A 21,165-nucleotide genomic window follows, 5' to 3' on the forward strand; every position below is an offset into this window, starting at 1 on the left:
AACCTGTTTTTCAAAGTGGTTGTACCATTTTACATTCCCATCAGCAGCGTCCGAGTTCTGGTTGCTGCATATCCTCTCTAACGGTTGGTATTCTCAGTCTTTTTAATTTTAGCAGCTTTAATGTGTGTGTAGTGGAGACTCAGTCATTTGAGTTTACATTTCTGTGAAGACTAATAGTGTTGAGCATCTTTTTATGTGCTTATTGTCCATTTACATATCTTCTTTTGTGAAGTGTCTGTTCCAATCTTTGTCCTTTTTAAATTATCTTCTTATTATTGAGTTGGAAGAGTTCTTATATATTGTAGATTCAAGTTCTTTGTCAGGTGTATGCATGGTTAGTATTTCCTCCCAGTCTGTGGCTAGCTTTTTCGTTTGCTTTACGTTGCCTTCTGAAAAACAAAAGATTTAAAAATTGATGACATCCATTTATCATTTTTTTTTTTTAACAATTCATGGTTTTTGTGTCCTACCTGTGAAGCCTTTGCTTACCCCAAGGTTGGAGAGATTTTCCCCTGTGTTTTCTTCTTGAAGTTTTATAGTGTTAGCTTTTATGTTGAGATCTGTGATTCACTGTCAGTTAACTTTTGTGTGTGGTGTAATGTGAAGGTCAAGGTTCATTTTTCCCTAATGGCTGTCCCCTTGTGCCACCACCAGATGTTCAAAGATTATCCTGTCCCCAGTGAGTTATGTGTCCCTTTATCAAAATGCAATTGTTTATATATACATGGGTCTGTTTCTAGCCTTATTTAAAAAATTTTTTTAAGCTATTGAAGTATATTTTACACACAAACTCGCCCATTTCAAGTGTCCAATCAAATGATTTTTAATAACTTTACTGAACGATGCACTCATCTATCAGTTTTAGAGCACTTTCATTCTCCAAATAAGATCCTTTTTGCTCATTTACTGTTAATCTTACCTCATCTCCAGGCAACCACTAAGCTACTTTCCACCACTGTAAATTTACCTTTGCTGGGCATTTCAGGTAAATGGAATCATACAGTATGTGATCCCTTGTACCTTCCTTCTTTCACTTAGCATGTTTTTGAGGTTCTCCATGTTGTATCATGTAGCACTACTTCCTTCCTTTTTATTGTTGACTAGTATTCCATTGTATGGATGGGCCACATTTTGTCTGTCAGTTCACCAGCTGGTGGACGTTTAGGTTGTTTCCAGTTTTGGCCACAGGACTCATGCTGCTGAGGGTGTGTGTGGGCAAGTGTGTGGACGTACGTTCTCATTCCTCCTGGGTAGCCATCTAGGAGTGTGATTGCTTGCTCATGTGGCAGTTCTATATTTCTGGCTTCTTAATATTTTTTCTTATCAGCTTTTTTTTAAATTTATTTTATTTTGGGGTCTTCATTGCTGCGCACGGGCTTTCTCTAGTTGCAGCGAGCGGGGGCTACTCTTCGTTGCAGTGCGCGGGCTTCTCATTGCAGTGGCTTCTCTTGTTGCGGAGCACGGGCTCTAGGTGCGTGGGCTTCAGTAGCTGTGGCACACGGGCTCAGTAGTTGTGGCTCGCAGGCTCTAGAGCGCAGGCTCAGTAGCTGTGGTGCACGGGCTTAGTTGCTCCACGGCATGTGGGATCTTCCTGGACCAGGGCTCGAACCCGTGACCCCTGCATTGGTAGGAGGATTCTTAACCACTGCCCCACCAGGGAAGCCCTCTAATCAGCTTTTTTGAAGTATAATTTATATACAATAAGATTAATCCATTTTAAGTGTACACTTTGATGAGTTGTACATGCTGTAACTCAACTCGTGTAACCAATACTATAGTTTCATGTACTATAACGAAAGACTAAAATTTCATGTGAATGGAATCATACAGCACATATTCTTTTGTATCTTAGCGTAATGCTTGTGAGATTGATCCAGGTAGAAAATAGTTTAGACTTTGTGAACTACACATTTCTGTCACATATACCCGCCCCACCCCACCATCCTTTAAAAATATGAAACCCATTCTGAGCTCACAGCTGAAAAAAAAGCAGGATGAGGTGGGACTTGGCCAACTGGGCAGAGTTTGCTAACTCCCGTGACTCTGATGTATGGTTATTTCACAATTTGTTTATCCATTGACCATTGGTGGCTGTTTGGGTTGTTTCCAGTTTGGGGCTATTATGAATAATGCTTCTATGACATTCGTGTACAAGAAGTCTTTGTATGCATAGATATTTCCTTTCTTTTAGGTAAATACTTGAGAGTGGAATGCCTTAGTCACATGTTAGGTGTATGTTTAACTTTGTAAGATATTGTAAACCTATTTTCCAAAATGGTTGTGGCATTTCTTTTTTTTTTAACTTTTTTTCTATATTATTCTTTTAAAAAAAATTATTTTTAGTTTTTGGCTGTGCCACGAGGCATGTGGGAATCCCAGTTCCCCAACCAGGGATCGAACCCTCACCCCCTGCAGTGGAAGCGCAGAGTCTTAACCACTGGACTACCAGGGAAGTCTCCTGGTTGTGCCATTCTACATTCCTGTCAGCAATGTGTGAGAATTTCGGTAGCTCCACGTCCTTGTCAACATTTGTTATTCTCAGTTTTTAAGTTTAACCAGTCTAATGTGTAGGTAATAGAATCTCACTGTACTTTTAATTTGTGTTTCTCTAATGACTAGTGATGTCAAGCATATTTTCATGTGTTTATTGGTCATTCATGTACTTTTGTGAAGTGTCACTTTTAAAAATCACCTTGTTTGTCTTTTCATTATTACGTTGTGAAAGGTCTTTATATATTCTGGTTACAGGTCCTTTATCAGATATATGTTTTATAGATGTTTTCTCCCAGCCTATGGAGATGTTTTCTTGACAGTGCCTTTTGAAAAGCAAAAGCTTAAAATTTTGATGATGTCCATTTTATCATTTTTTTTTCCTTTTATGGTTCATGCTTTTTTTGGTTGTTTTTGTTTTGTTTTGTTTTTAAAAGATTTTTTGATGTGGACCATTTTTTTAAGGTCTTTATTGAATTTGTTACAATATTGCTTCTGTTTTATGTTTTGGTTTTTTGGCCAGGGGGCATGTGGGATCTCAGCTCCCAACCAGGGATCGAACCTGCACCCCCTGCATTGGAAGGCGAAGTCTTAGCCACTGGACTGCCAGAGAAGTCCCTGGTTCATGCTTTTTGTATCTTAGGATGTGTTTGCCTACCCCAGGGTTGCAAAGATTTTCTTCTGTGTTTTCTGTTTTCTTAGTTTTTTCTTTTTTGTTTAGGTGTATGGTCTATTTTGAGTTAAATTTTATGTATGGTGTAAGGAAAGGGTCAAGGTTCATTTTTTACCCCCTACAGATATCCAGTTGTCCCAGCACAATTGTTGTGAAGATTATCCTTTTCTCATAGAACTGCCTTGGCTTCTTTGTCAAAAATCAGTTGACCACACAAGCATGGGTCCATTTCTGGACTCTTCTGAATTCTTACAGTTTAATTAGAGCTCATATTTTTTAGTCTGTGAGTGAGGATATAGATATGCCTCTCAGTGTCCTTCCTGCCTACAGATGACACTGCTGATAGCATTGCAGCCCATGAGAAGTGGAAAAGATCGTCTTTCACAGGACGTTCATGTGAAGACAGGCCTTCGGTTTTCAAATGTGACTTCTGTTGAGCTGCTGTGGTGCCTTTGCCTTCCAGGCTGCCCAGGTGCTTCTGTTCAGAGCAGAGCTGCTCTGTTACTAGTTGCTGTGCTCTGGGTCGGTTTGTCTTTCTGGCCGCTGCCAGCCATCCACAGCTCAGCCTGTGGTACCTTTCAGCTGGGCACCAGTCTCCCTGTGCATTTAGCCTGGCAGTCCTTTCCTGTAACAAGCAGTGATCTGGCAGACTGGCTTTATTCCAGTACCTCACTGTGGATGAGCCTGTCTTATCATTCAGTTTTCAGCGTGCCTTGCGAACAAAGCTGATGGGATGATTTGAGAAGCTACTGCTGTGTGGAGTCACGGCTCCAGCCTTGAAGAGCCTGGAGGGGAACGCAGCTAGGCTTGCCCAGTGCCTGCCACTGCCCTGCCCTGTGCTCAGGCTGCCAGCCTCCCCTAGGACTTGATAGCATCTCCCTGTTGTCAGGATCCAGATTGTCTCAGCAGGATGATTTCATGACAGCTTTCAGCTCTCTTTTGTTGACGACTCTTTACTGGATTGTGGGATTTCCTTGGTGTCCGAGAGTCCCTGAGTCGGTGGTTTCATGCTGTGTTGTGTGCGCGATTCCTGCTCCACATGTGTGTCCTTATTTGGTGATGTCTGTTCTCACCTGCTAGGTGAGACTCTCTTGGTAGGTTGAGATACAAATAAAGGAACTGAGTAATGTTGGTTTAGTTGGTGTTCAGTGAAGGGTTAGGGAGCCCTAGGGTTCAGCTTTCCTGCCCCTGAGGCGGCTGCCATATACCATGGATTCACCGGAAGCCCTAACCTTTTGGGAAGGCAGGCCCTGTGGACACTGTCAGAGGTCAGGCTAGTTGATGGAGTCCTTCACCGGAAGCCCTAACCTTTTGGGAAGGCAGGCCCTGTGGACACTGTCAGAGGTCAGGCTAGTTGATGGAGTCCTTGAGAGGGCAAGGAAGGCGTTGAGTTCCAAGGAACCTGACGTTCTTCTCCCTACAGTAGTCTGACCTCTGACCTCGTTGCAGCCTCAGACGTGAAGGCAGTCCCAGAAATGCGCAGCTCTGCAGGAGGGGAAATGCTGCCACAGTCGACTGCCTGTTCATCCTCAGGAGAGGCCAGCCATGCGGTGCTGGTAAAGTGCTGGGCCTTTCCACGAGTTGGCAGGTCAAGCCCGTTGGGCGAGTGCTGGAGACAATTGGAATCTGAATGACAGTAAAAAATATCATTGTCCCTGGGTTCTTCTTTTTTTGTTTTTCATTTTTTGGGGATTTCAGTAAATTTTTATTTAAGTGGCCAGAAGTATAGAGAGTGGTACTTCAGTAGAGTTCTACCATTTAAAGGTCCTTTGATGATAAATGTGTAACAGTGGAAAGTGTGCTAGTTTGGGATTCAGAAGACCCAGGTTCTAATTTGGCATGAACTACCTGTTACCTTACAGGCATGTACATAATATCTCAGAGTCTTCGTTCCGCATCTGTCCATTGAGAGATTTGGGCTAGAAACTCTTTTAAGACCCTTGATAAATCTGATGAAACTTGAGTTGTCTTTCTTTTCTACCTCATCGAGATAGGCAAGTGACAAGATGTAGAGAGATTATTCCGGGCACTGAATTGCCACAATTATTAGCAACACAAGAGAAGTCAAAAAAGCTGTCCTGTGAGTGAGATTACTGATTCTCTTCATGCAGTGATGCTGACAGGTAGGCCTGGGTAAATGGTGTGAGTTCACAAACTTGTTTATTCACCTTGTTGTTCCTAAGCCTGTGGAAAAATGTAGGCAGGCACCCAAGGCAGCGCATTCTGTATGTCACAATTTCAAGGCAGCCTTTTTTACTTAAACCCTTCTCTGTGTATTCTAAGTCATTTTCCTCTGCCCGTACACCTCCCAAACTTCACTCAAGTTCTTCCTTTTCTCTTGTTGTCCTAAGAATGTCAAAATTATTGAGTCTTTTCATTTTTACTATGCTGGTGTCTCTGAGAAACTCGCTGACAGACACCTGTTATGACTGATGTATTAATGTTCACTGTCCCTGGGTTCTTTAAATCTAGGAAAAGCTCTGCCGCCTTCAGTCAAATGGTCTGTGCTTGATGAGAAGAGAAAACTGTCTTTGGGACCATCTGGTGGTGGTGTGGAACCAGGCCTCTTGCCAGCTTGGCCCCCAGTCTGCCTTGTCTGCAGGTGGGCGTCTTTGTCAGGCTAGAGGCTCTGAAGCTTTGGAAAAGCTCATTCATTCCACTTCCCTTACTTTTGAGCTGGAGCAGAAGAGCGACTGGCCCTATTTTCTGCCCTTGACTGTATTTTCTGGACATTCAGGAGCATAGTGACAAGAGGCTGTAGCTCCGAGGTGCCCTGGGTTCCCTCATTGGGGGTCTGCACTGGGCTTAGAAAAAATTGGCCCCAGGGTGGGCAGCGGGGAGGGCTCCAGGTGGTCGTGGCTGGGGTCTGAGCTAGTTTGAGGTCATGCCGAGTGCTTTCTCAGTTGCCCTGGTCTGTACCCCTTGAAAGGCGTGCCATGGATAAGGGTTATCTCCGTCTTAGTTTTTCTCTTTTTTCATTTTGCCACAAGACAGGATTGTATCACACATCTCCAAAATGAGTAAAATGGCATTTCAGCTTCTTGTCTTTATAGACTCTCTGAACTTTAGGAAAGATCATTCTGGTCCCTTTTCATTAATAATGAAAACCAGGGGGCAATAAAACCTTCTTAACGTGAGCACGGCAGAAACAAGGAGCAGTGCAGGGGTGAAGGTGCGGCTGGCAGGGAGCCACAGGTGTCTCTTGGTGCTTGAGGAGGTCAGGCTCCGGAGAGGGGGGAGCAGTGGTAGGAGGGGTCCTGGTTCTTGGACCCCTGACCTGCCAGCATCTGCTCAGCCTCGGCTCTGTTACCCGGAACGAGAGGCTGCACTTCTCAAGGCATGCACTGTGTGTTTGCAGGAAAGAAGAAGGATGCAGCAAACTTTGGGTTCTCGTCCAGTTTTCAGCCCAGTTGCAACTGTTTTCCTGTAAGATATTTAGTGGGTATTTGAGAAGTCACTGGTGAGTAGAACTTTCTGGACATGTGCCCATTTTGAATACTTTCTCTGGGGATTTTTGCAGCACAGATGGACGTTCTGGGTGTGGATTGAAGCCCCACGGAACAGCGTGGGGCTTCAATCCACAGCGACTCTTTAGAAAAGTGGCAAGGTTACTCTGTCTTTGCTTTTTACTCCTAAAAATGAACTTGCACCAGATGTTGGAATCAAGGCAGTCAGAGCAGAGCAGGCTGAGCCGAGAGAGGTGCCTGCTTGGGACCTGGAGCCTCCTGGCTTCTCAGGGTCACAGTGAAAGGTCTACCTCAGCGGTCTCAGGGTTTTCCATTTCACGATCAGCGGTCGCTTCTCTATGTCGCTCCGCATCGGATGGGCGTGTTCACTGCAGGTCAAAGAGCAGAGCTCCCTTCTGGAGACAGTGTGTAGACGTGAACCCTGAGTGTCACTGTGCAACCCTGGAGAGGAGTGGGGAGTCTTGGCTCGCCGTGACCCAAACCCCAGAACCCGTTAAAGAATAGATCGATAAGTTTGCATGAACGTGAAAACACTCTGTGCCACAAAAAGCAGACCATAAGCAGAGTCAAAAGAAAAATATACTAGGAAGAATTTTTACAACTCCTTTCACAGACAGAGGGTGAATTTCCCTGTTGTATAAGAAGTTTCCATGAATTGAGGGAGGAAATTTAATAAAGAAATTGAGTAGAAAAGTAGGGAACATATAGTATACCAAAAAGGAGGTGCAGATGAAAAGATTGCTCAGTCCTCACTTGTAATAAGGTAAATGCAAATTAAAGCTAGAGGGAGGTACTATTGCTTTGCTCTAGTACTGGCAGAAATCTGTGCGTGTGCTTAACCCATTATGTTGGGGTGGCTGTGAGGAAACATGTGGGAATGAACTGGTTCAGCCCCCGTGGAGGACAGTTTGGCAGGCTATCTCAGACTGCTCTGGCCCAGCCTCCTAGGAGTTCACGTTTACAGATGGACTTGTACATGTACATGAGATGCCATATGTACACGCTCACTGATGGCAGCGTTGTGTGAAATAGGAAAAGACTGGAAATCATCTAAATGTCCATCATTAGGGAATTGGTTTAATGGAATATTATGCAGCTTTAGCAAAAAAGAAGAATGAGAAATGGGGGGAAAGAGAAGGAAAATAATGCCCATGTGTGTTGCCTCATACTTGCATAAAAATTCTCTGCAGGGTAAAGAAGAAACTTTTAACACAGTGGTTCTTGGTGGTGGAGGAAGCCTCTTTGCAGTAGACTGACGTGTGCTGCGTGATGTTTAGACCATGTGCGTGTATTACCTATTCAAAAACTGTAAGCTCAACAAGGGAGTTGATCACAGTCTGTGCAGGAGACCCGGGCTGGGCCACATTGGGAAACTCACGTGGAATCCACAGGCGGGGCAGGGTCGGGTGGCCAGGGAGAGACACTCTTCCAGGCTCTCCCATCACCGTTGTCTCTGCCCCCTGAGAGCCCCCTTCAGCAGCTCAGGGAGGAGGGAGCATCCGCCTCGCCCCCTTGGAGGTCTTTGCCACTTGGATCCCCGATCAGACTGCATGCCAGCAGCCCCTCCTCCCCATGTGCTCATGTCCTGCCGAGGACTTTAAGAACCGCCCCTCTCCTGCTCTCCTTTGGTCATGAAGCGCCAGGACGTGGCCAGTACCTGCAGGCCCAGGGGAGGGGGACGGCTGGAGCCACAGGTGTCCGTCTCAGAGGAGATGAGGCGCCCGGCCGCGTGTGGAGTGTGGTGGCTCTTCCTCCCTCACCTTCTCTCTTAGATCCACTTCCAGATACCAGGTCCTTGTCGCAGCAGCGTGCCTCGGGTGGGTGCCTTCTGGGTCACTGTCCTGGCACCTAGTCTGAGTCCACAGACTGGTGGTGTCCTGCACCACTGATGGTTCTGGAAACAGTGACCCACACACCACCACCACCCCCCGCCGCCCCCTGCCCAGTGGCCGGTCCCTTGAGAGGAGGCAGCTGGGTGGCCTGAACGCGGCTGCTCCAGGTAGACGTTCCAGAAGGAGCTCGTGCTTTCCCGTGTGCCTGACAGAATCGCTGGGCATCACATCAGATTATGGGCATGAAAGCACTTGTAAACAGTTCATGGGGAAGGTTATGAAGTAGAAAATTCTCCTCTCCTCCTCTGGAACTAGAAGTTCATTCAGGGCTTGGAGGGGACTCTGTGTTCCAAAGGGCCTGACCCTACATGAAGACCGGCTGCCTGTGTCCGGATCCCCTGAGACGGTCCGTCCTGGACTCAGTCCCTTTCGCCTTTGGAGGCCCCTTGCGGTAGCCTCTCCCTGCTTTCTTGCCTCTGCGGCCTCGCACCTGTAGCTGCCCTCCGTGCTCCCTGATGTTGTTCTCCCAGAACACAGAGCCGTGACCACGTCACTGCCTGGTTCAGAGCCTTCAGTGACCCCGCTGCTTGTGAAACGATGGCCAGGTTCCTTGTATGCGCTCACCGCCAGGCCAGCCTTTCCCACCTTCCCCCCACCCCGCTCCCCCCACCACTCCCCTCTCTGCTCTTGCTGTCTCTTGGCCAGCAGTAGCCCCCTCACCCTGGGTGAAGCCCAGGGGCTCCCCCGTCTGCTTGAGCACAGGTCAGCCTCAGCCTTTGCACTTCCTTGTACCCTGCCTGGAGCGTCGTGCCCGGGACCGCACAGGTCTCGGCATCCTCCTCCACCGAGGCCCTGCCATCCACACTCTCTCCTGGTCCCGTTCGGTGTTCTCAATCGCTATCTGGAGCCGCCTCGTTCGGTCGTTGGTAGGCTGCCTCCTCTCCACCAGGCTCCATGTGAGAGCAGAACAGAACAGGGCAGGGGTCTCGCCACCACTGTAACCCGTGCCTACGGCACTGTCGTCCACCCTGTCAGGGCTTCATCAAGTTGAATAAACAGGTGATGCAGCCTTTGCCCTGCTCTGAGGTGGCTCCAGGCTCATCTAGGAGGGTGTGTGGGCATGTATTCGTGCACACCTAGGTGTGCTCATGGCAGCCTCACTGGATCCTTTATTCCTCGAAGTGGGGCCCGTGCCCTAGGTCTTCAGAACGCCTCTGCCGCCCGCCTCCCACCCCGGGCCTCAGCCCGCCTAGACACCAGCCCATGGCAGCTGCGCAGTCCAGGGGCCTGGGAGGAGGAGGGAGGCGCAGCCCAGCCGCATCCTGATGCTCACCCCCATCCGAGCACGAGACACACCCCCCGACTGAGATGAGGGGCCTGAATCCACGTGCTTTCCTGCCTCAGGGGGGACGCCAGTGCCTCTTCTCCTGACATGCCTTTTCCCCCGACCTTAGGCCCTGCGGGTTCCCGGTGGAGAGATTACAGCGCCTTGGCCATCATCATGGCAGGGATAGCGTTTGGCTTTCACCAGCTCTACAAGGTAAGCTGCCCCTCCCTGCACCCCCTGGGCGCTGCCCTGAGCCCGGGGGCAGCAGTGGGCCTGCCTGCAGAGGCCGAGCGCCCTGATGATCTCGCTTGCTGAGGGGCGTCCAGGTCAAGTCCTGGTCCTGTTCCCACCCGGGTGGGTGCGCTTGGCAGGTTCAGACCCGCCTCATCTGCTAGACTCGGCATCTCCCCTCCAAGTCCCTGTGCAGCAGGGACCCCGTCGATCAATGAGCCACATCAGGTACTTAGAACAGTGCCTGGCACTTAGCAGGCCAGACCTTTTTGAGAGACAGAATGACGTGTGGTTAAGGGCATGAACGCTGGAGCCCAGCTGCCTGTGTTGCATCCTGGCTCTACCACTTGGCAGCTGTGTGACCGCAGGCTCAGCGGTTCTGTGTGTAACATGGGAACAATAGTATCTACCTTACGAGGCTGTTGTGATGCTGAAAGGAGTCACTGCTCCCCTGGGAAGTGCTCTGAGCCCAGCACACAGGAAGCGCTCTGCACACTCTTGAGAATCTCAGTACGAACGTATCTACAGGATCTACCTTTTCCCCCTATGTATTGTGTTGGCATCCATGTAGACCTAGGGTTTTTCATGGACTACGTAGTCAACCCTCAGGATCCCAGAGTTCATTGCTTACAACGGAGCTGCAGGCAGGAAGTAACATTTACTTCCTTGATACCAGATACTAATCAGACACTAATTACCAGCTACTAACTTTGATTTGAAGCAAGTTGAGTCTTTTTTAGAAGATGCAGAGCCAGGGTAGGTCCCCAGAGACAAAAGGTAAAAGAGTGGCTGGAGGACTTACTCTCTGCTGGTCCTTTCCTTCTGAGGCCACCTGCGACTCCATCTCTGATTTGGAGATTTTTAAAAAAGAATCTGAATGACTATCCAGACTCACGTTGTAACTTTTTTTTTTTTTTGGTCACGCCACACAACTTGCTAGATCCTAGTTCCCCGGGATCAAACCTGTGCCCACTACAGTGGAAGCACGGAGTCCTAACCACTAGACCGCCAGGGAAGTCCCCCCATGTTTAATTTTAGCACATGAAACATGTTTCAGCATTGTACTATGGGATTCTTAATTTTTCACTTAAGTGCAAACGCTAATGACAGAGTTGTAGCAGAATATAATCTTTTCAGTGTAACATTTATTCTTGAAGTTGGGAATCTCCACATTAGAAATCCAGAAACAAGATGTTCTGGGTCCTGGGACTTCTCCCTCTGATGCCATTGTGTCCTGAAAGTCTATTTCCAACCACTGACTGCATACAGTCACCAGGAAGAAGAATATGCTAAGACAGGATTCTCACATCAATGTCCCAGCTCTACTAAGCGGTACCTGATAGTCACATGGCTGCCCTTGGACGGCCTATGATCTGGTGGAGACAGAAAGCATAGCTCCCCTTGGAGCAAAGCAGAGATATCATCAGTTGTTTCCACGAAGCTCTGATCTTTAGTCTCTGCTTTAAAAAAGAAGAGACATTGGGGCTTCCCTGGTGGTGCAGTGGTTGAGAGTCCGCCTGCCGATGCAGGGGACACGGGTTCGTGCCCCGGTCCGGGAAGATCCCACATGCCGCGGAGCGGCTGGGTCCGTGAGCCACGACCGCTGAGCCTGCGCGTCTGGAGCCTGTGCTCCGCAATGGGAGAGGCCACAACAGTGAGAGGCCCACGTACCGCAAAAAAAAAAAAAAAAAAAAAAAGAAGAAGAGACATTGGAAGATTAGTCACGATGGTGACAAGAGAATTTAAAAAACATCTGCTAAATTAAAAAACAAAAAGGAGAGGTAAGCTGTTATCTTGTTTTATAAATATGTAAAGATTTAGGCTGGGGTAGTGTATGTGTTCCTTTCCTCAGCATTTTTGATCTTAGAAATGGAATTTTTAGTCCATTACACGTGTAAGAATTTCTTGACTTTTATACTTTGGAAATTTTCAACCTGGAACGTAAGGCTCCATTTTATGAGTTTCGGCTCGGCTGTGGGTAATAACTCACACGATGGTTGAAAAGCACTTTGCAAAATAGAAAATGCTTCTATATGTATGCTAAATAGTGATCTTCACTTAGGAGCTGCTCTTGAAATGAGTTCTCTGACAGGCCCCTTGTGAGAGACCTCCTTTCCCTTCCCCAGTACAGAAGCCTTAATGGAGAAGTTGCCATCTTTTCCTGTCTGGGGCCCGAATGGAGTAAGAACCAAAGTCTCTTTTGGTCACACCTGCCAGTTACTACACCTGCCAAGCTTGCACTCTGCCACCCCTGGTACCACCTCAGTAAAGTTGGTGACTGGTCTCACGCTCCTAAGATGGGGGGCTCCACGTCCAGAGCTTTTGGAGTTTGGAGCCCATGTTCTTTCGTCCAGCTCTCCCAGCGGGCACCTTGCCGCCCACCTCTAACCCTTCACACTTCCAAGCAGGCAGTCAGTTACCAGCTGCGCCCTGTCTGCCTTCTTCCTGAATGTTCCGAGATTCTCAGAACATTCAAGATTGCCCTGCAGCATCAGCTTCCTTTTTCCCCCACGGTCAGTGTCTCCTGATTCTGCTCCTTGCTCCCCCTTCTGCCCCGTGTCTCAGTTCTGGGAGAGTCTGGCTGCATTTAACTCTTATCTGAAGGAAGCTTGTTCTGAGGATTCAAGGCTTTTCGAAGAAGAATGGGTGTGACCTCCTTAGGTAGCCTCGGAATACCCATATTATTATCCCCTCCTAGTGAAAGAGCCAAAGGTCCCACAAATCTATTGTGGATTTTGATCTTGTTTCTTGAATAATTTTTTTGTTTATTTTTACTTGTTTGTTTCCGAATGGAGAATTCATTCACGTGGTTCAAAATGTTAAAGGTTCAGAAAAGTGTACAGCAAACTTCCCTCCCACTCCGCCCTGGAAGCCACCAGTGGTATCACTTTCTTGGATAACCTTTTGCATTTTTATGATATACAACTTTTAAAGTAGAATTCTGAGTATTTTTGGACACAAGTATTGTATATAGCAACATTTAAAAATCTAAAAGAACCAAAAAGTGCTCCATCATAGTGGGTCAAATTGATTTTTTGTGTCCCTGTTCCCTGGTTCTGGTCCTGATTCAGACAGAGTTTTTTTTTTTTTTTTTTTTTTTTTTTTTTATGTGGTTGTAATCACAGCCTCATAATTTTCGGATGTCTTGTTCATTTACGGTGTTGGCATAGGGTTTCCGAAACCCAGGGTTGATGGAGAGAAAGTTGGTCGGCAGAATTTGAGAGACTGTTGAAGAGTATCCCAAGTACGTACCCATTCCTCATGTGCACCCTGCTTCTCGCAGAAATACCTGCTCCCCCTCATCATGGGCGGCCGGGAGGACAGGAAGCAACTGGAGAGGATGGAGGCGAGTCTCTCAGAGCTGAGTGGCAGCGTGGCACAGACAGGTAAAGATTAATGACTCCACCAAGTCACCCCTCAAAGCCTTCTCCGAGCAGCCCCTTCTTTGTCCCCTCCCCTCTCCCCTCCGTCTCCACTTTATGTGGTGACTTCATTTATCTGCTCTGAGAATCTGTTCACATTTGCAAATGAAGCCGCCGTCATTTCGGTTTAATTTGAAATTGCTTGTTTACTGTCGGCGCGGCCTCAATTAATTATGTTTTTACGGAAAGGCTCCCAACCTCAGAATATTAATAAGGGGAATAAAATGACAGCCTTTCTAAGGGCTGTAAAGTTCATTTTTAATTTCTGCTTCTATGAGGTTTTCAGGGGGGTTTTCAGCAATTTTCCCCCTTCCCTCTAAGAATCCAACACAGGGTCAAGAGAGGCTGTAATTACTGCGGCTCCAGGGACCCCGGCCACCTCCTCTGTCATCGACTCCACGGGGCTCACGTTCATTACCCGGTGCCCCAGTGATGGCCCAGATTAGCTGGGACCTGTCGCGCCAGAGGTGGTTTTCTCCTTTATAAACTTGTTTACTAGATGGAGCCTCTGAATCTAAAAACTCTGGCAAACTAGAGAGCCACCTGTCCCAGGCAGGAGTCTGTCCCTCGGGGGCATGTTTGTGAAGCCCTCGGAAACCCTCTGGAGCACGTGCCCTGCTGGCATGTCTCCTTGGAGGCTGACGGTGGGCCGGGAGCTCCAGCAGCCTCTGGGTTGGGTGGGGAGGATAGGAAGGAGCAGTAAGGAAATGGGATTTGCAGTTTGTAACCGCTCCGGGATGCTGTGGACTGAGATGTCTCTCTCCCAGGATTGGAGACTTGCCATGAGTTCTGTAGTGGCGTGGGGAGGCCCGGGAGATGGGGGATGCAGGCAGGATGGAAGTTGCAAGAGCCAAGTGAATCATAAACAGATATAATTAGAGGGGAGAGGTTTTGGACGGATATACTGTTGACCACGGACAACTGCACAATAGAAAGATAAAGTAGAAATACTAGAGGTTAGATACAGTGCAGGTAGATGCCCCAGAGTGCAGATGAATTATGTGGATTGCACGGGCCGGGGGCGGGGGGAATGTCTGCAGATAAACTAGATGCCTCAGCTTATAGGTGTGTGGACAGAAGGAAGGATCTGTATCATTTAACAGAGATGCAACTGCTCTTTCCTCCCAGTGACTCAGTTACAGATGACTTTAGCCTCTGTCCAGGAGCTGCTGATTCAGCAGCAGCAGAAAGTCCAGGAGCTCGCCCACGAGCTGGCCACAGCCAAGGTACTTGTCCCTGACCCTCTGGTCCCTCTAGGTCCGGATCTGCCCTGCACGGCTCTTCACTCCCATCCTTTGTGCCCAGTTCACTGCATCCGCTGGGGTCTGATGTTGTCTCTTCTGACACCGGTGACCCTGCCCTTGTAGAGACAGGAGGTGGTCACCGTGCTGGTGGTGTGGCATTCAGTGACGGAGGCTGTCCTTTCTGTCTCCGTGTCACCTCCCAACAGGAGGGAGGAAAAGCAGCTCTGTGCCTGTGGCCCTCCCGTGGCAGCACATGCCCCAGATCTGGTGGTGGCCGGTGTCGACACAGGATGGTCTCCACCACAAGTTAGGTCAGAGGTCCTGGCGTTGCCAAGAGCGATTGCAGGGAACAGGGTGGGAGGAGTGTACCCAGACCCTGGGCTGACATGCTGCCGTGGGTGGGTTCTCCAAACCCAGGCCTCGGGATCCGGTAACCCCCAGAGGAGTGTAGACCCACCTGGGGTCGACTGAGGCGGCTTCCTTGCCTCACTTGGCACATCTGGAGCTGTCTTGGCAACATCAGACCCTAGGATCAGACCACTGGGGTTCAGGCTCTCCTGTGCCCCGTGCTACCTCTGTGACTGCAGACAAGCGACTTGCTGTTCCCTCGTCTGTAAGAAGGAGCTGTACCGCACCTCCCTCGTTGCCTGTCCCCACTGAGGACAGAGCCTGGCTCCCGTCAGCCCCAGGATGGCAGGCTTTGGGTCTGGGTTCTGTGCGTGTGTGACAGGGTGTTCCCGACACAGACTGGGCCCGGGAGACAGTGGTCCAGTGGCTCCAGGGCGTCCACTGCCCTCCCCACTCCATCCAAGGCCTCCCGGGTTGCTTTCTGGCTGCTTCCACGCAGCCGTGCTGTAAAGGATCTTGCTCCGAGCAGCTCTCCCAGAGGAAGCCCCACCCCAGTGCGCGACTCCGTGTGAGCCGGCGCTCTTGTGAAGGGGGTCCCCGAGAATCCTCTCATGGGGTACCCCACCCACGGAGGCCAGTGGCCACCGCCAGCCACCGTGCACGCTCCCCGCGGGCGGGCAGGCGGGCGGCCCATAAAGCAGCTGAGGAGGCAGTCACGGCCTGTGACCACCTCTCCTCCATTGTCTTTTGGAGCGGCAGCCTGCCAGTGGCCAGAAGCCTTTCCAGAAATTGGAAAACTGTTTTCAGACCTTAAGCATTAAGATTAAGACCACATGTTGCATTTTAGGAGGGGAGGGGGGCCCGGGGTAGCGTTTGGTGGTTGAGCGCCGCCTCTGAGGGTGTCTCGTGCTTGTTTTTCTGATGCCCCCGCGCCTGCCCCCAGCCCCTTTCATTCTCTGCTGTGCTGAAGCCGTGCTCACTGGTGTCTAAACCCATCTGTGTGAAGGCTTCGGTTACCCCATAAACCAAAGACTCAGAGCTGTGTTTTCTCAGCTGTAATGTAAGTTTTTATATCTGGCTTCCAAACCCCTACTGCAGCACTGTAAAAAATTAAAAAGAAGAGCATTCAGTAATTAAAAAACCTACATAAAACTGAAGGCTGGGAGTTTCCTACAACTGTTTTTTAGAGACTGGCTAAAAAGCCCCAGATGTCAGATTTTATTTCTAAATCCTGGCATCTGGCACCATATGCGTTTGGAAATTTGAGTCCTTTGTAGGCCGGTGGGTGGAAATTGCTCCCTTGTTAATGGGCTGCTATAGCTTTCAAGGTCTCAGAGAGGCCAGAGCAGTGGCTCCTGGGTCTGCGCTGTCTGGTGGTCTGGAGTGGGGACCCCAAGGGGATGTGTGTGAGGGCGGCCGAGCGCCTGTGTGCGCTCGTTCCGAGGCTGCCCGGGGTTTCTTTCCTGAGGCCTGCAGCCCCCGCGGGGGGCGCTTCCCGCTGTGGAGCCGGGCTGGGGCTGCCGGCCGAGGCAGGACCCACAGCACCCCTCACCCCACCTTAGAGCCCCGCAGGCTGATGGGAATGTGCGGGACCCCTCCGCGCTGCCAGCCTGGGGCTCCCCACACTCTCCTGAACTCAGGGCCCGGGTGTTCTGTGGCAGGCAGCGGGGGCCTTGTACCCGTAAGCAGAGGCCCGCGCACCCGAGGCCATCACACCTGGGACTGGCCCGTAAACGCTTCGCAGGCAGCTTGGCCGAGGCAGCTGCCCTTTGGGGGACCTCCTCTCCATCTATCCCAGCAAGATTGCCAAAGAAAGGTGTGGTCGTTTGAAGTTTATATAGAAAACAGTGTCAGCGGGGAAGGTGTGCGGGGGAAGGGTGACGTTTGTCTGAGGTTCCTGTGGCTGCTTCCCCTGTGGGCCCTGCTCCGGGACATCTTCGTTCTCCCTGCTGAACCTTCAGGGTCGTCCTGAAGAGCAGCTGCAGATGGGTGGCCTGGCCCTCGACTCCTGGTTGTGCAGATAGCGGGGCCCAGTGCATGGCCTGACGTTACAGCTGCGTGGGGAAGGGTATCCTGGGCGAAGCCTGCCTTCTGGGCATGATTGAGAGTAGAGCTGGGGGATGGGCCAGGCAGGTGCTCAGGTGTCTCCCTTGACCCTTCAAGGTGGCTCCAGGTACCAGGCTCCTGGTACCTGTGGTTGAGGTGGCTGCCTGTCCCAGCCCCAGAGTTTCCGTGTGTGTGTGTGTGTGTGTGTGTGTGTGTGTGATCTCTCTGCAGGGAGAGGGACTTAGGTGGAGGGAGTAGTTGTTGTAGAGATGGAATTTATTTATCTTAATAGTTTTGTTTTAATGGAATGTTTCAAATACATCTGGAAATGGGGGGGCTGCACAGCAAGCCCACATGTTCTGGCTACACAGCTGCAGCCGCTGCCTCGGGCCGTCCTGCCATACCCCTACCCGCAGGTGATTTTGAAGCACATCCCAGACAGCATATCATTTCATACTTCAGACACTTCAGTGTGTATCTATAAAAGATAAGGGCTCTTTTGTTGTTGATGTTTTATTTTACATAACCAGGCTGCCACTATCACACCTGAATGCAAGTCATGATTCCCTAATATAGTCAGCTATCCAGATAGACTTGTGGGAGTGTTTGTTCTAAGGGAGTCGTCACTTAAACAGAGATCCAGGCAGGCAGACCCCTGAATGGGCTGCAGCAGAACCCTACCGAGGGAGGTTCCTGGCTGGCATGCAGGACACGGAATCCCCCCGGGGTCCTCCTTGCCACCCCAGCAGTCTGAGCTTCAAGGGGTGGGAGGAGGTGCTGCTCTGATCTTCTGTCTCCTGTGTGACTTTCAGGCCACCACTTCCACCAACTGGATCCTGGAGTCCCAGAACATCAATGAACTCAAGTCGGAAATTAACTCCTTGAAAGGGCTTCTTTTAAATCGGTAGGAGCTGAAAAGGCACGGGCTTCTGTTCTGCTCTCTGACTTCGACTTGGGGGAGGGAGCTCTTGGGGCCCATCCAGCCGCCAGCCATTGGGGGCAAGGGAGGGGCACGTCTCCCTGGGGGCCCCCTGTGCGTCCCACCCCAGATTGAGCTGCATGATTCAGGCATTGAGTTTGGGAATCTCTTGCACTGCCACCTTCCCTCCCCGGTTGGCCCCTCCCTCTCCACTCTAGGGGTGACAGCCTGTAGTGCCCACGAGTTTTGAGATACAGTCACTTGGTCCTGTCAAGACCCAGTCAAGGGCAGCTGGAGCCAGAAGCAGGGCCTTGAGCAGAGGAGAGAATCCCTACCCTCCAGATAGGGCCATCTCCTCCCCGTCCTCAGCCCCGGCTGGACCTCCCAGTGGCAGCTTGGTCCCAGAGAAGGTCCCCCCCAGAGGGCCAGGCCAGGGGTCTCTGTTCCTGCTCAGTTTGAAGAGCCTATGATTCAAGGCAGAGGCAGACGCAGTGCCCGCCTCCCCACTCCCCGGCTCTTGTGGTCTCACTCTGCTGTCCCTCCGCAGGGACAGCACCAACACAGCCCTGATAGGAGGGTGACCAGCTTGTCCAGGCTTGCCCGGGCCCGTCTTTTTTTAAAACTGAAAGTCCTGTGTCCTGGGCCGCCCCTCCTGCAGGGCGCCCTGGGAGTTAGTGGGGGCTGAGCGAGGCGGGGGCCTTCACTCCAGGTCAGTGATGGGGGCTGGCAGTGTCTCGTGGTCCCAACCAGAGGACCCAGTTCTCCAAGCCACCCACTTCCAGGCTGTCTGTGGGGAAAAGAGCGTGGCCTTAAGAGAGGCACGGCTGAGCTCGGGGCACCAGAGGGCTGTCTGCTGGGGACACGGTGAACGCCGAGGCCCTGACTGTGTGCTCCGCGTAGCAGGGTCTGAGGTGGAAGGGCTGTCCTGGGCCAGAGCTGGTGGTCTGGTGGGCAGCCCAGGAGGCGGCAGGCCTTTGTCCTCCCAGCTCAGGCAGGGGTGATCCCGCCTGTCCTCGAGCTTGATTTCCAAGCCCTTGCCAAGCGGACCTGACTTCCCAGGTCTGGGCTGGGCTGGCTGCTGGCCCAGGACCCAGGGCAGGGATGCAGGAGTGGGAGGGAGAACTGGCTCTTCTGTCAAGTGTTGAGCTCGGAGGTTTTCTAGAAAAGTGCTAGGTCACCAGCATTACCCTTCTGGTTCTGATGTCTCTGACCCCGAGACCAGTGGCCAGGCTCTCCCCCACCCCCTGCCTTTGCCCAGGCCACAGGCAAGTGAGAGTGGAGGCCCAGGGGCCTTGGCTTCCCAGGCTTCTGGCTCCCCACTGTTGCTCGCTGCCCCTCCGAGGGCTGGAGGCTGGGACAGTGCTGTAAGGGCGGGAGGGAACGGGCGCCAGGGGGTGGCAGGGCCCCCAGAGCCAAGTGTCCAGCAGCTGCCAGGGAGAGCGGGCCTGGCCCCAGGCAGAGGGGACCCCAGGAGGCACCCTGAGTGGACCGGGGGCTCTGCAGGCAGCCCCGGTGCCTCTGGCTTCCGTCTCAGCCGCTCCCACCTCAACGGGCCAAGAGGCCTTATTTCCAGAGGAGGGGGGGGGGAGGGGGGAGTGGGCGGCGGAGCTCCAGCCTGTCCCCTGGCCCTGTCCCCTGCTCAGTGGCGCTGGGGTGGCTGCTCAGCCTCCGTGAGCACTCTGGGTCGGGAGGGTGCGGCTCTTCTGAGGGTGACCCTGCCGTCTTCTCCTTCCTCGGCCAGGAGGCAGTTCCCCCCTTCCCCGTCGGCCCCGAAGATCCCCTCCTGGCAGATCCCGGTCAAGTCCCCGTCACCCTCCAGCCCCGCGGCCGTGAACCACCACAGCAGCAGTGACATCTCGCCCGTCAGCAACGAGTCCACGTCGTCCTCGCCCGTGAAGGAGGGCCACAGCCCTGAGGGCTCCACGGCCACGTACCACCTGCTGGGCCCCCAGGAGGAGGGCGAGGGGGTGGTGGACGTCAAGGGCCAGGTGAGGATGGAGGTGCAGGGCGAGGAGGAGAAGAGGGGGGACGAGGACGACGAGGAGGACGAGGACGTGAGCCGCGTGGACGAGGAGGACCGCCTGGGGGTGCAGAGGGAGGATCGCCGGGGTGGGGACGGGCAGATCAACGAGCAGGTGGAGAAGCTGCGGCGGCCCGAGGGCGCCAGCAACGAAAGCGAACGGGACTAGGTGGCCGGGGTCCTGGTCCAGGTGCAGGACGTGGCCTTGAGCCGGGCGGGGGCAGGGCTTCCGCAGCCTCGCTGGCCTGGGCGGCGTGAGGGCCGAAGCGTGTCCACCCCGCCCACCGCAGACAGACAGGCCTCTGACCTTGTTCTCATGTCGGGCCGAGGGCTCCGAACTCTCTGGGTGCAAGCCCCCCCAGCCCCCTCCCAGGCAGACGTCCCGTCCAGGGGTGTCTGCTGGGTGTCTTAGCCAACCTAACGCCGTGCATGACAAGAGGTAGTTTTATTACCTGACTCCTGACCCTCTGGAGGAGGAGCCGCGGGGCCTGGCGTCTGCCGTCCCTTCCCTCCGCCCCGGCTCCCTCACTGCTTCTCACCAGTGACCAAGGGGGCCGCACTCTCGTGATCCCCAAAGCAATGGCCCTGCGCTTCCCTCTGGGCGGGGCCTCCCAGGCCCCCCAGGCCCCCCAGCCAGTCCCTGCCCAGACGATGCCAACCTTGTGTGCCCGTCGCAGCTGCAGCCTGGTCGTCCGCCACCCACAACATCACGCTGCTCCCGACCGTTCGCTTGCCGCATCGTGGCTCAGCTACTGCCATGGTGAGATGTGGTCCCACATCCACTAGGAGCCAGGCACAGGGTCTTCCTGTCTGTCCCCTGCCCCGCCCTGCCCCCCAAACATGTGTTCTTTTGTGTGATCAGGTATAGGTTTCAGAATATAAGATACGACTGTATATAATTGTAATAAATATGAGTTGCCACTATTTAATTCCTGCCTGTGGCTTCCTGTCTGCTCACGGCACCCCGTGCCCAGGGGTGGATCTCGGCCAAGGCTGCGCCAGGTGGGCCCAGGGAGGGGCCGCGGGGGCGGCGCCCGGCAGCCCTGCGGTGGGCCTGATGGGGGCAGCCCCTGCTTCCCTCGCCCAGTCTCTCCCCTAAGGCAGGTGTCGCAGCCGCTCACCCACAGCTGGAGGGTCTCATCCTCG

The 21,165-nt window shown here is 52.0% G+C and overlaps 1 protein-coding gene across 5 annotated transcripts in view; it reads left to right on the top strand.

Annotated features, from left to right (window-relative positions):
- PEX14 (peroxisomal biogenesis factor 14) overlaps nucleotides 1–20,948 on the top strand; it is a 137,331-nt gene extending 116,383 nt beyond the window's left edge. For 4 of the 5 annotated variants that reach the window (XM_067720065.1, XM_067720038.1, XM_067720074.1 and 1 more), the window contains 5 exons: nucleotides 9,917–10,002; nucleotides 13,304–13,406; nucleotides 14,571–14,668; nucleotides 17,893–17,984; nucleotides 19,741–20,948. In XM_067720065.1, the coding sequence (XP_067576166.1) occupies nucleotides 9,917–10,002; nucleotides 13,304–13,406; nucleotides 14,571–14,668; nucleotides 17,893–17,984; nucleotides 19,741–20,188 (827 nt within the window). In that variant the 3' untranslated portion in view covers nucleotides 20,189–20,948. The remainder of the gene's footprint in view (nucleotides 1–9,916; nucleotides 10,003–13,303; nucleotides 13,407–14,570; nucleotides 14,669–17,892; nucleotides 17,985–19,740) is intronic. The other variant, XM_067720056.1, reaches the window with a different exon arrangement.
- Nucleotides 20,949–21,165: the final 217 nt, after the last annotated feature.

Source organism: Pseudorca crassidens, chromosome 2, assembly GCF_039906515.1.
Source record: "Pseudorca crassidens isolate mPseCra1 chromosome 2, mPseCra1.hap1, whole genome shotgun sequence".
NCBI lineage: Eukaryota > Metazoa > Chordata > Mammalia > Artiodactyla > Delphinidae > Pseudorca > Pseudorca crassidens.